This window comes from Tupaia chinensis, unplaced genomic scaffold (assembly GCF_000334495.1).
Source record: "Tupaia chinensis unplaced genomic scaffold, TupChi_1.0 Scaffold000597_1, whole genome shotgun sequence".
In the NCBI taxonomy this organism is placed as follows: domain Eukaryota; kingdom Metazoa; phylum Chordata; class Mammalia; order Scandentia; family Tupaiidae; genus Tupaia; species Tupaia belangeri.
This window is the reverse complement of record NW_006160114.1, coordinates 3,764,138-3,782,290: the sequence shown is the minus strand read 5'-3', so window position 1 is coordinate 3,782,290 and position 18,153 is coordinate 3,764,138. Positions and strand designations below refer to the sequence as shown.

The 18,153-nt window shown below is 41.1% G+C and overlaps 1 protein-coding gene across 6 annotated transcripts in view; it reads left to right on the top strand.

Annotated features, from left to right (window-relative positions):
- The first annotated feature begins 2,150 nt into the window (after positions 1 to 2,150).
- Positions 2,151 to 18,153, top strand: part of N4BP2L1 (NEDD4 binding protein 2 like 1) — a 31,591-nt gene continuing 15,588 nt past the window's right edge. For 2 of the 6 annotated variants that reach the window (XM_027775690.1, XM_027775689.1), the window contains exons 1-2: positions 2,151 to 2,578; positions 13,308 to 13,382. In XM_027775690.1, the coding sequence (XP_027631491.1) occupies positions 2,382 to 2,578; positions 13,308 to 13,382 (272 nt within the window). In that variant the 5' untranslated portion in view covers positions 2,151 to 2,381. The remainder of the gene's footprint in view (positions 2,579 to 13,307; positions 13,383 to 18,153) is intronic. The other 4 variants (XM_027775688.1, XM_027775687.1, XM_027775691.1 and 1 more) reach the window with 4 other exon arrangements.

Sequence of the window (18,153 nt, the reverse complement as noted above, 5' to 3'; positions counted from 1 at the left end):
GGTTGGGACTACATGTGAAGTCCAGGTTAGAATCCAGGACCAATTTAAATAGCATGGCATGGTGGCATGTGCTAGTAGTCTGGGCTAACTGGGAGGCTAAGGCAGCGGATCACAGTGGTGAGGCCTTCTCAGAAATACCTCTCTCTCTCATAAGAAAAAAAAAAGTAAAAATAAACAGGTGAAATTAATTTTAATAATGTATTAACCCAGTATACCAACATATTATCAATTCAACATATAATCAGTACAAAAAATGATTAATGGGATATGTTTCTTTCATACTGAACTTTTGAAATTCAGTGTGTATTCTAATCTCAATTTGTATTAGCCACATTTCAAATGCTCAATAGCCACATATGCCTACTGGCTCCCATACTGAACAGTACAGATCTAGAATAAAAAGGCAGCATCTGAAGCTGGGCAAAAACACTCTGATCTTAAGTATGATAGGATGTAGATGTTAAGTTTCACTGTTTCTGGGACTCATGTGTATTTTCTGTTCCTTATGGTTTTCCCCTAATATTTTGAGAGGCATTTGAAATTCCATTTTTCATAGTGCTAAGAATAATCAAGAAAGTATTATATAATTCTTCCATGCTGGGAAGGGATTTTCTAGGGAGAGCAGACAATCCCCCAATTTATTCCCCAGAGGGGAATCCAAGAGGAAGTTGGAATTCTCAGCACAGAGCCCTCCCTACTTGGATAGCCCCTTCTCAAAGTTTATTGTGAAACCTCTAGATTTTTGTTTTAGAAGGAAATTCCTTTTTTCCCCCATAAAAATTCCTTTTCATAATTTTCATACCTTAGCTGCCAGAAACAAAATTAATTTATTATAATTATTATCACCAAAGCCACCATATACCCTGGATTTTTCAGGATGGTGTCAATTTAGAATATTGTCTTTTCAGTCCACACATGCTGAATTTTGGTTCAAAAAACAGGCTAACTTTCTCATGTTTTTGAATGTAAAATATTGTAGAGTTACTATGGTGATCAACTAACGTGTGCTCACCAGTTCTTGGATTTTAGAACTTAATTCTGATTTCTTCCATATAAATGGTTTCAGTAGACTCTACCTCTGGGGATCTGAAATAGTTGCCAGAGAAGCACATCTTTTCAGGCGGCCACACAGCAGGCACCTTGGTGGCAGCCCTTATGCTACCCTGCATAAATCGGCCTGAGTTTTAAGTGGTGCTGTTACAGAGGAGGAAGAGATTTAAAGTTATGTAGAGACCACAAAGCTTTCTAAAAATATTTTTGGCAGGCTGATTTTAAAAAAAAAGTATATTAAAAAATGAAAAGATACAGGCCCTGGGAGAGTGGTATAAGTCCTTGGATATCAGCCAGAAGTTGTTGCTCAAAAATTGGAGGAGAAAGGACCAGCAGTTAGGTAACGGCTATGTCACTGAACTCCCAGCGGTTCGAGTCCCAGACCCGGTGACTTAAACTCACGCCGGGCGAGTGTGCGTGCGTGCCCAAGATCCCGAGAGGAGAGTGGAGGGAGGAGAAGGGATTGCAGCGTGGCCATCCCCCAGGGGGGCGATTTCTCACATTCTCTCTGTCTGTCTCTGTCTCTCTGGTGAGCGCACTTGCCCTGTAGCAAAATCCTTACATTCTCTCTGTCTGTCTCTGTCTCTCTGGTGAGCGCAAAATCTCTGTAGCAAAAACCTTCCCCCCCCCAAAAAAAAAATTGGAGGAGAAAATACCCTTTACTATTACTATCCAAAGTGTTGTTCATGTGCATTGTCAACTACAATATTTCACTTTCAAGGTCTAGGCTGGTTGCGGGGGAAGTGTCGGTGGGTGGAGTGGGGAAGGGCTGTCTGTCTCTGTCTCTCTGGTGAGCGCAAAATCTCTGTAGCAAAAACCTTCCCCCCCCCAAAAAAAAAATTGGAGGAGAAAATACCCTTTACTATTACTATCCAAAGTGTTGTTCATGTGCATTGTCAACTACAATATTTCACTTTCAAGGTCTAGGCTGGTTGCGGGGGAAGTGTCGGTGGGTGGAGTGGGGAAGGGCTGTGCAGGAAGCCTGGCTTAGGTGGCGGGAGGAAAAGTGTCCCAGTGTCTCACCAGGCGGACGGGCTCCCTTCCCTCAGGCGAACAGCGCTGGAGGATGTGCAGAGAGCAGGGTACGAGTGGGAGAGGGGCCTCCTGACCCACGTTTTCTGGGCTGTCAGTCTCCCAGCGTCCCCAGCTTTCCAGGTAGGGATGCCCCCTCCCACGCAGCACGGTTCCGGGGAGTGGGAAGGAGGGGCTGGGCTCCAAGCGCCCGCCCCTCCATCTATCACATGGCCGGAGAGTCACAAAAACAACAGCTTTGGCCAAGACGGTGACTTCAGGAAAGCGAACCCAGGGATCTCGCAGCCAGCCCCCTCCCCATGGAAGACAGTTTCCTTGAATCCTTTGGGAGGCTGAGCCTCAAGCACCAACGGCAGCAGCCCCAACCGCCACAACGCCCGCACCGCCCGCCTCGCCTGCCGCCCCCGCGGGGGACACCTCCGCGTCGCCACAGCTTTAGGAAACACCTCTACCTCCTGCGAGGCCTCCCGGGCTCGGGAAAAACCACACTGGCCAGGTAATGACGCCCGGCCGTCGCTCCATCGCCCGCCCTGGGCGCCCGCCCCGGCCCGGCCCCGGCCCGGGCTCAGGCTAGAGCCCGGCTACGCTGGGAGCCCCAGCCTCCACCCCTGGCGCCCCCCAGCCGCGGGCGCCAAGAGGAGGGCGCTCGTCTTGTTTCTCGCTGCGCTTTCCCGGGAGGACGGATTTCCGCACTGCCCCTTGCGCAAGCCCTGGAAGGCACCAGCCCCTTCCCGGTGGCCGTGTCCGGCCTAGTGCCAGCCGGGCCAAGGCAGCCTTCGCCACCCTCTGCCTCCCCATCCCTGGGTCGGGGAGGCCCGCAGGGACTCTTCTTCGGGAAAACCTGGTGCCGACTGCAGAGAAACCCGCCCGGCTGCAGGCTAACGCGCAGGCAGCCGCCACAGTGCGTCAACAGGCGTTTTAACCCCAGCGGATAAACGTGGGGGCCCGGGGGCGGGGGACCCGCGGCAGATATGGCCTTGCCTGGGGCATTGCGGCCCCCTTTGAAAATCTGGCGGATTCAAGCAGTAGCCTGCGTTTGCTTTGGCAGCTGCGAAGGCGCACAGGTGCACGGGGGCGGGGGCTGGCGGCGCCACCACCGACCGTCATTGACAGAGCCTCGCTATAGGCGCCCAAATTCGTTTACTTGCGAATTGCGTAAGCGCCACCCCCAAGCCCGGTACCAGGTCAGCGGGAATTACGCGGGCCTGTCGCCTGCGGACACCTTGCTAGGCTCACCGCTCCAGCCTGAACTCCCACCTATCCCTGCCTTACACTCGATGCTCCTGCAACGTTGAACTGTGTATCTCCTGTAACCAAGCTTGTTTTTTCCGCGTGGTGGCTGCCCCTGGCCCGCTCTTTCCTTTACCCAACTGATTCTACTAGCCTTTTAAGACGCGGCTCTTTATCTTACCTGGCGGCTACTGGCCTCCTGCCAAGAGATGCTCCTTTTTGGGGCTCCTTGACTCCTTGTTTACTCCTCTGTGACCGCGCTTAGTTTTTCACATGGCTTTATCGTTCAAGTTTCTGAAAGGTAAGGGACATCTCTATCCTGCCACACACATCGTCTGGCACATGGTAGGTGTTCAATTAATAGAGGAAGCTCAGTAAGCTTTCTATTCCGTTGAAGAGATGAGGCTAGTCATGGAACTATGGGCAAGAGACAGAGAGGGGGTGGATAGAAAGTACCCCTCTAAAGAAGTGTGGTCACACCACATTCCCTTCTTTTCCATTTCTCCATCCTATCCGGATTTGTGACACATGCACACATACTCGGAGTATTTTTCAAGCCACTGGTGTGATTCAGACTGCAATTAGCCATGTGGAATTGGGCTTCCTTAAGCCCTAGGCTACAGGGCTAACTGTGCTACATTTTACAGATTAAAGGGATGAATGACTTCTGGTGGACATGGGTGCTCTTTCCTATACACAAACACACTTCAGTAGGCCCTCTCTGGTTTGGTGGGAGAGATGAAGGACCAGAGTTGGGAAACTCTGGAACCCAGCAGAACTTGGTTATTTTGTGATAAAAGTCATGGTGGGTACATCTGTTACCAAAGAAGTATCTTCTGAATGTCAAATCCTGTTTAGTTTCGCTTTCACTTTGCTGATCCCTGACCTATCATATAATGAGTGTCAAAGGAGGAAGTAAACATTTTGGGCCAGACTTTATTTCTGGCTATATTCAGAAGGGAAGTAATACCATGAGTGGAAGATCAGAGAACAGAACATTGGGGTTTTGGACCTTTTATGCCTCATGAGTGGGTTGGCCTGGTCTTTAAGGTTCTTCCGGCTCCAACATTCTACACTTTCAGGACTTTAATTCCTGGTTGACATTTGGCTAAGCAGAAGACACCGATGAGAGACCAACTTATTAAAGAACATGTCTCTAGGGACGACTGGAGTGATCACTGGCCTTGGAGTCTGAAGATTGTTCCTTTAGATCCACTTCATCACTAACTAGCTGGTGACTTTGGGCAATCATCTAGCTTCTCTGGGCTTTGTGTTCTTTATATGTGACTGCTAGAGGTTTAGGTTAGAGGATTTATTCAAGATCCTTCTGATTCATAATTTTCCCTTGATAGACTTGAAAATGGTTGGCTACGAGGTAAATAGCTCTGATCTTGAAGTCAATTTCTGGCTTTAGAAGTATGTTCTGCCACTCGCTAGCTATGTTCTTCCCTCAACTCTGTGCCTCAGTTTACTCTCCTGTTAAATGGGGATATATGTTCTGTCTGTCAGAATACAGAGGGCTATTGTGAAGACTATATGTGTGTGGGAACACTTCTAAAACTTGAAAGTACTATATAAATTTTAGGAGTATTAGGCACTGTTTATGTTAGTGAACAGCTGAGATAAATCTTCAGTGTTACTGGGGAAAACCTGGCTCTGAAGTGGAGAAGGCAGCTGAAAGTTGACTCTGACTTCTCCCATTTTGCTGGGCATTGTCAGGCTGGGAGCAGAGGAGCCTTGGTATGCTTTGGGGTGGGTTGTACATTTACACCAAAGTCTAGGAAGCAAGCAAGGAAATGGGCCAAAGCTCAGCAGCAGAGGAGGCCGAGTGAGAATGGAATGGTATTGAGGAAGCCATAGGTATGATCCTCAAGGAACTGTCTTCCTCACTCTTTTAGTGACTGGGGTGGGGAAGAGGTAAATGGCAAAAATTGTGTAAAAATACACATGTGTAGAAAAACTGTAAGGCTATCTTATATATTGTTGAATTCTGGGAAATTCACTTTTTTTCTATGTATTTTCCAGATTTTCCATGATGAACATGTATTTCCTAAATCAGAATAAAACATTTTTTTTAAATCAGAAGAAATCAGTTTTTGCAAATATGAATTCATCTTTTCCTCCTTAACCTTTATTTCTCATTTGATTAAAGAACTAATAAAAATATTTTTGAAATTAGGATATGTCTTGTCTTCCAAATCAATTTTAGATTTCTAAGCTTTTCACTTGTATGTTGTCATAGTTTAAAGTGGCTGGAATGTGGGAGATACCTACTTAAATTCTTTGGATTTATTAGAAAAACAGTTGGAATTATAACTGGCTAAAATACATTTTAAACTCATCAGAGTATTAAAAAAATCAGCATGCCCCCTGAATGTTCTGTCGCCTCTATTTCATTAACAAAATGTTTAAAAAGTAAGTTATTTATCATTGACCTGTAAGTTCTACTTGTAGTAACTTATCTTAAGGAAATAATTGTATATATGCATGAAGATAAAGTAATGTTCATCAGAGTTTTTTGTATGATAGAAAAAAAAAATGAGCCCACTTAAATACACAAGATAAGAGAATTAGCTTATAAGTAATGCAGTCATTAATGGAAACATAGATGTATACTTGACATGTAATTATTCACCCTCCCTTAAATTAAGAAGTCTATTATAAAGTTACACACACACACACACACACACACCATTCTTCTCCAAAAAGGTGCTCTACATATATTCATAGTGAAATATGCAAAAATGTAGATAGATATCGATAGTTGTTAATTCTAGATAGTGGAATTATTTCCCCCCTGATTTATTTTATATTTTTCCTTTAGCAAATATGTAGCACTTGTTAACTTAGAAAAAAAAGTGTACTAGGGCCAGCAGGTGGCATGGTGGTTAACACAGTGGATTCCCACCTGGCCGACTGCAGTCTGAATCCCAAACCTGGTGGCTTGCTTTCTCACTTTTCCCTCTCTCTCTCTCTCTCACTCTCTCTGGTGAGCGCACTTGCCTTATAGCAAATTGAAAATACCATATCTTAAAAAAAAAGTGTATTTATTTCTTCCATGAGAAAGGGAGACCTGCACCCCCAACAAGTCTTTACACCAGCCCCAGATCAAGGGCATGTGTGTGTGCCCCATGTGTACACGGAGGACCTAGGGACTGCTAATAAGGACCTTCCCAAGAGGTCTATTTGGTTACTATAGCACCATCACCTGGCCTCTTACTTAGTAACTTTTTAAAAGTGAAAAATAAAGGTACTTTTAAGTACAGAGTTTTGTTTCCTAACTTGGCTGGATAGATCCCGGTTGTATGACAAAACTTTTATTTATATAACTAAAGTGTATTGTTTTCTATAGAAAAGGGCTTTACTAGGTTAATTCTAAGTTGCATATATACTAGGAAGTTTTTTTTTATTTTTAGAAAGATATTTTTTGCTACAGGGCATGTGCGCTTGCCAGAGAGACAGAGCACCCGAAAGTGAGAAATCACCCCCCTAGGGGGATGGCCAAGCTGCAATCCCTTCTTCTTTCTTCTCTTGGGATTTTGGGCATGCACATACACATGTCCAGTGAGTTTTAAGCCACTGGGTCTAAAACTCCAACTGTGGTTGACTATGTGGGAGTCCAGCTACATAACCATTACACTGTCTGCTGGCCCTTAGGAAACTCTCTTTATCTATAAGGAGATGAAATTTTAATGACTTACATTCATTAAATTCTATTTTATTAATTTTGATTAATTGTATTAATTGGCATATGACCTAGCATAGGTTGCTTGATTTTTCAACACTTCAGATTCTGTTTCATTAACATGGAGCTAATATCCTATTAATAAATTTACTGTGAGGGACCAGCAGTTGGTGTAATGGCTATGTCATTGGACTCTCATGTAGTTGACTGCGGTTCGAGTCCCGGACCCGGTGGCTTAAACTCACGCTGGGTGCGTGTGCATGCGTGCCCAAGATCCCAAGAGGAGAATGGAGGAGAAGGGATTGCGGCGTGGCCATCCCCCCCTGGGGAGTGATTTCTTGCTTTCTGTCTCTCTGTTTCTGTCTGTCTGGTGAGCGCACGCGCCCTATAACAAAAACTTCTCCAAAAAATAAAATAAATAAATACATTTACTGTGAAAATTTCAGTGTGGTAAACACTGCTCTGATTATGTGGAACACAGCAATGTGTTTGCTAAATACCACGATTGTTACTTATTAGTCACTAGTCAAATTACAATGTTTACTGTAATTTGTATTTAAAAGACTAATAACACTTGCTTTGTGAGGCAAATACCCAAAAGAGATAAGAGAAGGAGCCTACAAAGACTAACCAATGGAAAACAGTAATCAGTACTCTACTGTGGGTAAGTAAGGTCCATTGTAGAGTAGCATGTTGTATGTTCTTAATATTCAAGTCTAGGGGAGTCAGCGAGAAGGACCAAGGCTAATTAGGGAGAGAGAGTCTCCTCCACATGGAAGTGGTTTTTTGAGCTGGCCTTGAAGAAGGAGAGGGTGAATAAAAGAAAAGGAAGAGAATGTAAATAAGGAGATGGAGGTAGAAGAGAGCTGGGTGTCCTGGGCTTGACTGAAGTAGAGTCTTCTTACTAGTGAGTACATTGGGTAAACCCAGGATCAGATAATGGGGAACATTAAATGATGGATAAAAAGTAGAGAACTGTTGTCAGAAGAAATAAGATTCTAAGACCCTTTCACTCTCAGCAGATGCTCCAGAACTACAGTATCTCGGTTTCCAGGGCTGAACTGACAAACTCACTGGATCTGCAGCTGTCTTTTCTCCTACCTCACTGAGAGCATCTGTGGATGAAACTATGCTTTCTACCGTGTATGTCTGTGTATGTGTGTGTGGTCAAATGTCTTCATGTTTTGGTCATTCTGTTTTTTAAGTGTGCAATTCAATGCCCTAAGTATATTCATGATGTGCAACCATCACCACTATTTCAAAGTTCTTTTATCTTCCCCAAACAGAACTCCATGCCCATTATGCAGTAACTCTCCACTTCATTTTCTTCTCCCACTGGTAACGTCTAAGCTACTTTCTGTCTTGGTCTATTTGCCTGTTCCACATCTCATGGAAGTGGATTGATCATGTAATATTTGTTCTTTTGTATCTGGCTTATTTCACTTAGCTCAGTGTTTCAGAGTTCATCCATGTTGTAGCAGGTGTCATAATGTCACTTTTTTATGGTTGAGTGAAATATGCCATTTAAGGGTATACCATGACCTTTTAAAATGAAATGGTAATAGAGGGTATCCTTTCTTTTATAGATGGCATTATTTGAAAATTAATAGTTGTTCTTTTTTTTTTTTTTTTTTTTTTTTGGCACCATCTCAAAGGATTTGTAACATTGATTCACTTAGGCTCAACTGAATTGCTTCCTGACAACTGTCTTTTCATTTATAACTCTGGGAAACATGGAATTTTCAATCAAGACAAATATCTTATTTTTCATTATATTTGGTACTAGAGGTTTCCCAGGAAGTGAAAGGATGCTTTTCTAATGTGATGCAATGATAAGAGACAGGGAGAAAGGTTTGCTTTACAGTCAAATAAACAGAGGAATATTGGAAACAGTGAGAACATGGACCAATTAGGTGAGCTAAGTAGTGAGTAGTTTGACTCCCAAAGCATACTCTGTTCCCTAGTGTTCCTACGTGTAGGCTTGGACTGTGATATTTTTACTTAGTAGGCCAGGGCTTTCATCATGTAGTGTACCACATCTATGTGTATTAGTGTTAACTCACATGTTAACTCACGTTAGTCACTTAGGTCTACTTGGAAAATGACTACTAGCTTTTTAAATTCTCCATGATTTTCCTATAGTGGATTCTAAGTCTTTTTCTTCCTGCTGCTCAGAATCCTTGGAATACCTTTGTCTAGAACTAAGGACTTAAATATTTAACAAAGAATAAGAATATACAGTGCAGGGGACTAGCAGATGGCATAATAGTTATGTTGTTGGACTCTCACATAGTCGACTGTGGCTTGAGTTCCAGACCCAGTGACTTAAAACTCACACTGGGTGTGCATACATGCGTGCCCAATATCCCAAGAGGAGAATGGAGGAGAAGGGATTGTGGTATGACTACCCCCTCAAAGGGGGCTGATTTCTTGCTTTGTCTCTCTGGTGAGCACATGTGTCCCATAACAAAGACCTCTCAAAAAAAATTAATAAACAGTGCAGTATGTGTTTATAGTCACTTAAGAATTCACAGGATCCAGCAGTTAGCATAATGGCTATGTTGCTGGACTCCCACGTAGTTGACCGCGGTTCACGTCCCGGACCTGGTGGCTTAAAACTCACTCCGGGCGCGTGTGCATGCATGCCCAAGATCCCGAGAGGAGAATGGAGGAGAGGGGATTGCGAGAGCACACGCCCTATAGCGAAAATCCCCCCCCCCCAAAAAAAAGAATTCATAGTGCAGTATGTGACGTGTTTATAATCACTTACTGAAAAGGTGGTGTCAGGAAAGTTTGCCCAACCATACAGGATTTACCATCTCCATATTCCTGGAGCTTTTGGAGCAGTGGAAGGCTCTGCTAAATTGGGGCAGTATCATATTGCAGGTGTGGATTGTGATTCCAGAGGAGATAGAAATGGATGAGGAAATTAGAGTATTTTTATAGGATATACAGGATGTCCCATTAGAATTAATCTAATTCAAGTCCAAGAATTCCCATTATGAATCCAGAGTATTTTCTTCTATACCATGGGAAGAGGCTAGTGGGAGTGACCTGGTGAAAGGGTGGTAAGGTTGGCTTTGATCTGTGTAATGAGATAACACTTAAAGGCTCTATTCTGGGGGCTGAGTTAACCTGAATTTCAACTGTCAGAGCAAGGAAGCTACATTTTATTTTTATTTATTTATTTTTTGTCAATATTATATGTTTCTCCTCATACAAAAATTATTATTAATTGGGAAATTTTAATTTCTTTTTTGATATTTTACTGCTGGGGAAAATGGGAAGATTTTGAATTTTAAAATAAATACTTTTATTGTGATTATAATGTGTTAGAGATTTTTATAGTCAACTTCCAACTCTCAGGGGTTTCTAAAGTCTCTTCCTTGTCTGTTCATGTGATAAGATATTTATAGCTCAACTAAATGCATTGGTTCCTTCTTGAAACTCTACTTTATATAATAATACTTCTTCAGGCTCATTCAGACTCTAAAAGAACCCAGTAAGAAATTATTTTGTATCACTTCAAGTTACATAGGCTCTGTGTAATTGAGAAAATAGTATAATAAAGAAAAACTAGTCTAATTTCTAATTGTTCCTTCATAAAGCTCTCTATTGGATCATTTATATGACTTGGGGAGAAGGCTGTCTGTTTTGATCAAGGTAAGAGTCTGGGTAAGGGTAAGGGTTAAATGGAGAAAGAATAGCAAGCATATGATTACTGAGTGCCGAGTGTGTGCCTAGCACCTTATAAATACTGGTTCACTTTCTTTCCAGTAACCCTAGAATGTAGACATGTCTTTATTTTATAGATGAAGACATTAGGATCAGAGAATCACACATGTGATTCTGAGCCCCTGAGGATTTCATAATACACAGAGTGGTCTTACATTACTAGAAATGTTCATGACAGACATACCTATATCTGTTTTTCACAGTTACTAGGGTGTCTTGTTGAAGTATGATTGTATTAGCTAGGCTCTTTGAACTTTCTTTTTCCATACATTTTAAGGATATGTTGAAGAGGGTTTGAGAGGGTTTTTCTCTGCTACCAGGACTGGTGCCCCTCCACGTTTTGCTTTGTACCTTGGCACACTTTTCTATATACACTTATCTACTTATTTTATTATAATGTAAGCTTCATGAGATCAGGAATTTTATTCTGTCAAGCTCCTAAAAGAAGGCCTGGTACATAGTAGGGACTCATTAATATTTGAGTAATGAGTTTGATAATGAAGGCATTTCCAGAAGTCTCCTAAGAGATGGAAACTTAGATATCAGCATGGCTCTTGAGTAAAGAACAAAACCAAAAGAGAGATTATTCACATAAAGAGAAATGTGAAAGAGTGAATGGATCTGGAGAATAAAGGAAAACCAAAGAGGATAAAAGGAATAGAGCCACTCATCCAAAAGTTCTCTTCAATTCACTACACAAGAAAACTAGTCTTGGGCCAGCAGATGATGCAGTGGTTAAGGTGCTGGACTCCCACATGGACAATTATGATTTGAGTCCCAGACCTGGTGGCTTGAAAAAATCACACCTGGTGTGTGTGTGTTCATGTGTCCAGGATCCCAGGAGAATGAAGAAAAGGAACTGTGGCATGGCCATTCCCTGGGGGTTTCTCATTCTTGCTCTTTGTCTCTCTTTGGTGAGTACACACACCCTGTGGCAAAAAACTAAAATAAAAAAGAAGAAAAAGAAAATTTGTCCTGTGTTTTATACATCAAAATGTTTGATATGCCATCTTTTCCATTTAGTAGTTAAACAAAAAAGGAATTTAAAAATTCAAATCAGAGATGTAGCTGCTGTCCTATTTAAGCAGCAATCAAAAGAGAGCCCCAAATAAGTTTTCCTATACAGCTGGTCTTCTGTGTCTGATTTTGACACTTGGTGGAAGGAGAGTCAAAAAAAAAAAAGTTAGTATAGAGGTAGATGCACCTGATTCTTGTCCTGACCCTAAGCATAACTGAGTTGACCAGCAGAACCCAAACCTAGAGGAAACCTATACCATTGCTGGGTTCTATGGCACTATTCATGTACAAGACACACACACACACACACACACACAAATTTCTGCTAAGATAGAGTGAAGTGGGACCACACTGACAATGATGGATAATGAGGGCTACCTGGAGGCCTTACTGAATCTCATAAACATACCCTACTGTGGAGGTGTGAGGGGTAAGGGCACAAGTGAGCTGTAGAACTGACCTAGAACTCTTCGCTGGGGTCTTCTTGTGGTGTGGTGACATTCCTGAAGCTGGCAGTGATTAAGACCTGTCTTTTCAAGGCAGGGCTCAGCCTTGGAGCGGTGATTAGCAGCATGCAAAGAGCAGGCCACACCAGGTCTTAGCTCCTCCTCCATTTTCAGGCTTCTGGGTCATGGAACTTGTTTCCTATCTCACAGTTTAAAGTCCTTGAGAATTCCAATAGCATGCAAAGTTCAGGGACCCAAGGAGAATCCTTTTTCCTTGTCTTCTTTAGGGAGTAAATCTGAGGCGTGGGTACAATTCTTATTATACAAAGTCGAGTAAACAAATTCTCTTCACACAGTTTAGGGCTCTATGAGCAGAGTTTGCATAATCAGGGCAAGAAAGCATTTAAGAGCCATTTACACATTCACCAAATGTTTATTGTGTATCTCCCATCTGCCTGGCATGCTTCTAGATGCGTAGAATACAGCACAGACAAAAAAGATAGAAATTCCTGCCTTCATGGAACATGTATTCTCTCAGAGAAAAAAAAATTCCGTCAGAAAGAAAGCAATTTTAGATGTCATATGCTCTGCTCTGTTTTCTCAAAAACTAAAGGATTCCATAGCTATACCACTTGTGGTATATGTCCCCAGGAAATGTCCACATATGTACAAGAGTTTGGAACAGTGAAGTTCCCGGAAATGTGTTCATGATAGGGAAAACTGGCACCAGAGAAAAGGATTGGCGCTAGAGAAAAAGATAAATAATTGCGGTCTGTTTATTTCATGGCACTCAAGCGTAATGGTTTAGTGTGCAGTTCTAAGGTCAGAAGCGTACCACTCACTGGTCTCAATTACATCATCTCTAACATGGGGCTAATGATGTACTTATTTCCCAGGTTTATTTGAGCATTACATGAGAAATATAAAGTCATCAGAATAGTGTTTGGTACCCCAAAAGCACTTGGCTATGTTTTTATATTGCTGGTAATAGAGTACTGTAAGCAATTAAAAGGAATAGCCTGTGTATGTCAACCTGAAGAGATCTTTAAAAATGTAATGCTCATTTATTTTTTTCATTCAACAAATATTTATTGAGTGTCTGCTTGTTCCAGGCAGTGTTCTAAGTACTTGGGAATCATCATTGAACAAAACAAAGATCCTGCTCTTGTGGACCTTGTATTCCAGAGGTAGGGAAACATAAAATATAAGGAAATTATATATTCTGTCAGGAGACAATAAGTGCTGTGGAAAAGGGAGAGGTGAAGCATAATAAAAGTGTTTGGGAATACCAGAGTTAAAGTGGAAGGTTGGTTGACTATTCAGGCCAAAAATCCCCCCAAAAAGCAAATAATGAGAAAAAGTTAATGATTATCAAGTCTAGATAGTGGGTATGCAAGTGTTTGTTATATTGTTTCTTTTGCTTTCTCTACATTAAATTTTTTTCTCAAAAATTTCTTTCAGATAAAAATGATAAGGAGTCTGAAATATGAAGAAAGCTAAGAAAAATATTACATATTTATAATAAATATACATATAGAGATCTATATTATAAAAAGAATCTAAAGTAATGTTGAAGCATTAATTAAATAACTTTTCTTCCTTAGCAATCCTATTTTGTTGGGTATGGCAATGCCAACTACAAAAATAAGGTTTTTAAGGGTCCCATGTTTCTTGCTATGTAAGATATGAATGTGAAGGCTTGAACTATAGTGGCATCCCGTGCCCTCTAGGAGGCCTCCTTAAAAATGGAAGCCACTGATAAGAAAGATGGTAGACCACTGGGTCCATGTTGATCATGGAGTTGTGCTATCAGTCCTGGATTCTGCCTCTGGATTCCTTACATGTGAGATATATAAATCTTAATTCTATTTAAGCCATTATTACCTTGGGTTTCTGTTTAATGCAATTGAATCTGCTTTTAACTGAACCAAATTTGAACTATAAATGTCTGTATAAAAAAGAATGTAATCCAGTAACTTTTACTTAGCCAAGCGGCTGATGGTAAAGACAACGGAAGGGCTTTCTCAGATCTAAAACACCTGTCAAAGTACTGTATTATATATAACGCCCATATGCCCTGACTCTGCATAGACCCCGAGTAAAATTCTGGCAGCACCATATCTAAGCTGTGTAAACCTGAGCCAGTTATTTAAGCTCCTACAAAAAAATTATTTACTTTACAAAATTGTTGTAAGGGGTAAGAAGAGATAATATGTACAAAGTCCTTGGTTCAGTGCTTAGCATACTTGCAAAATAAAGAAAACTTACTGGAATAATCAACTTTAGCCATGAGAGGAATCAATGATAATGAGGGGATGTCCTTTTATTTGACACTATTAAGAAGGGTCTTTCCAACAAAATAAGACAAAAAAAATTAAAATTTTAAAATTTACAAAGGAAAGATTCTCAACTACTAAATATAGCCAAGGGGACCAGCAGTTGGTGTAATGGCTAAATATAGTCAAGAAGATAAGAAAATACTGGAAAAGAAGATTCCAGATGAGGAAGAATTACACATCAAGCTTAGTGGAAGAAAATAGAAATTTCAACAACAGGCCTAATAATGTGTGTGTAATCACTTAGTATATCATAAAAAGTATTTCAAAACAATGAAGAATGAATGAATTATTGTCAATGCTGTGGAATACCAGGTTACCATGTGGAAAATAAGTTAGATCCATGACAATATCATATACCAACATAAAATTTTAGATTAATTGAAGAAGAAAATGTAATAAAACATAGCTATATTTACATAATCTTGGGGTGGGAAAGACTTTTCCAAATATACCAACTGCATAAATCTGAAAATAAAAAATGAATACATGTGATTAGACACAATTTTTTTTTAAATTAGAGGTTTAAAAACATTAGTCCTTATAAACAAAATTTAAAAATAATTACTGTACCCACTAAGAAGCTGACATTCAGTAAGAAAGATACACCTCCCAATAAGAAGGCTTCATTGGGGGCAGCAGGTGGCATAGTGGTTAAGGTGCTGGACTCCCACTAGGTTGACTGCAGTTCAAGTCCTGGACCTGGTGGCTTGAAACTTATACCAGGCATTAATGGAGAATGGAGGAGAAGAGATTGCAGTGTGGCCATTCTCCTGGGGCGGGTGATTTCCCTCTTTCGGTTTCTCTCTCTGGCAAGTGCATGTGCCATATAGCAAAAATCCTCTCCCTCTCTCTCAAAAAAAAAAAAAAAAAAAAGGCAGCAGCTTTATTAACAGTCAAAGGACATGAAAATGCAGTTCACAAAATGATATCTGTAAATGACCAATAAAATAATAAATAATAAAAAATATTTAATCTTGTTAGTAATCAAAGAACATGAGAACAAACTAAATGCTCAACCATGAAGTCTTGGTTAAATAAATTATGTTATATCCATATGAATAAGTATAAGTAAGGCATGTCATTAAAAGTAATGCTACAGGAGAATAGTTCATCAGATAGAAAATAATTTCCTATGAAAAAAGTTTGGTTAAAAACTTGGTGTGGGACCAGCAGTTAGTGTAATGACTATGTCACTGGACTCCCACGTAGTTGACCACAGTTTGCGTCCCGGACCCGGTGGCTTAAAACTCACGCCGGGCGCGTGTGTGTGCATGCCCAAGATCCCGAGAGGAGAATGGAGGAGAAAGGATTGTGGCGTGGCCATCCCCCCTGGGGGGTGACTTCTCGCTTTCTGTCTCTCTTTCTGGCGAGCGCACGCGCCCTATAGCAAAAACCTCTTTTAACAAAAAAAACTTGGTGTGCTCTGGGCCATTCCTATAACCTGATGTTAAAAGAATTAGATCTCTGGGACCAGTAGTTAGCGTAATGGCTATGTCGCTGGACTCCCACGTAGTCGACCTCAGTTCGTGTCCCAGACCCGGTGGCTTAAACTCACGCCAGGCGCATGTGCGTGCGTGCCCAAGATCCCAAGAGGAGAATGGAGGAGAATCCCCCCTGGGGGGTGATTTCTCGCTTTCTGTCTCTCTGTCTCTCTCAATATGCCTACATTTTTCAAGGGATGGCAGTGTGATGATACCTCCACTGTAGGATGCTTTCTCCTTCTCCCTCTCCCTCTCTCTGTTTTTTCTGTTTCTTTCTCTGGAAGGCTCATGTTCCCTTTGACATCTATAAAAAGAAAAACAAAATTTGGTATGCTGTACATTATGTTCTTGTTTTTAGGTAACAAAGATAAAGAGAAATTACACACACACACACACACACACACACACAGACATACATGCATATATCTCAATCTTGAAAGAAGACCAAAATGCTAATAATAATTATTTTTATATGGGGAAATACAGGTTTTTTTAATTATTATTTTTTTAAGCTTTTTGCAGGAGGATGTATGTGCTCCCTGGAGAGAGACAGAAGAAGGAAAGTGAGAAACCACCCCTTAATGGGATGGCCACACCACAATCCCTTCTTCTCTATTCTCCTGTCAGGATGTTGGGCTTCTCCTTTATTGAACTTTACTATTTCAAAATTTTCTTTAGTGAATATATATGAGTATTTTTGCTGATGAAAGGGATAAACAATATTTTCGATGTTTGTGTAGATACACACAGGAGCCAGTTTGAAGAAGTAACTGCTGGCAAAATTTGAGCATCCTAAATAACAACGATAAAATAAAAAAGAATTTACAGAATGAGAAAAATCAGTATTCTGTGATTCTTAATGTAATAACTGATTTAGGCAGTAATCAGAGGAATAGATGTAAGGACCTTTGAGTAAAAAGTTGTTGAACAGGATGACTACCCAGAGACGCAGTTTTACCCGCACACATTAATTAATGTTACCAAGGAAACAGTGTGCCTGTACAATGGCGAGATCTGGTAGGCCAGGTCTGACTTGCCTTTTAGCAAAGGGACAAAACTTAGTACGATGGGTCATACTGTCATATGCAATCAGAAGTACACAAACATCACTTTTTCTTTCCTTCCCAAAATGGTTAACCTGGATCTAATTGCAAGGGAACAATCAGACAAACCCAGTATATGGGTTTAGCTACAATAGATAAACCCAAAGCACCTGAGGACAGTTCTAGATTAAGACACTAATGAGGGCCCAGCTATGGGTGTTGTGCACTGCTAAAATGAATTCTGAAGTCTGCAGCCACATGGAAGGCCTAGGTTCAATTCTTGATCCAGTCTGAAGGCTGGACACGCTTGTAATCCCAGTTACTTAAGGAGACCAAGGCAAGAGAATTGTGAGCTTAAGGCTGGCATGAGCAACACAGTGAGCCCAGACCTTTCCAAATAAATAAGTCAGTACAGAACTGAGTATGGCTCAGCTGGAGAGTTTGGAGGCTTTTCACAGGGAGACACTGCTTGAAGGAAAGAAAAAACTAATGAGACATTGTAACCAAATATAATACTTGAAACCTATGATAGATATTTTTCAGACTACTGAGAAAATTAAAAGCATTTAAAATTTAAACTTTAACATTAGCTATTATGAAAAGGTTTTTAAGATGTGATAATGGTATTATACTTATGTAAGAGATGGTTCTTAGAAGATACTTGGGAACCAGCAGTTAGCGTAATGGCTATGTCGCTGGACTCCCACGTAGTCGACCGCGGTTCGTGTCCCGGACCCGGTGGCTTAAAACTCACGCCGGGTGCATGTGCGTGCGTGCCCAAGATCCCGAGAGGAGAATGGAGGAGAAGGGATTGCGGCGTGACCATCCCCCCTGGGGGGTGATTTCTCGCTTTCTGTCTCTATGTCTCTCTCTGTCTGTCTGGCGAGCGCACGCGCCCTACAGTGAAAATCTCTCCAAAAAAAAAAAAAAAAAAAAAGAAGATACTTGACAATGAAGTTAGGAACAAAGTGTCATGATCTCTGCAACTTATTTTTATATGGTTCATCAAAAATATAAGTCTGAGAGACATGAAATAAATGAGGCAAATTGTTAACATGTGATAATTATATATGGCGGGGAAAAAGGGTTGGTTAT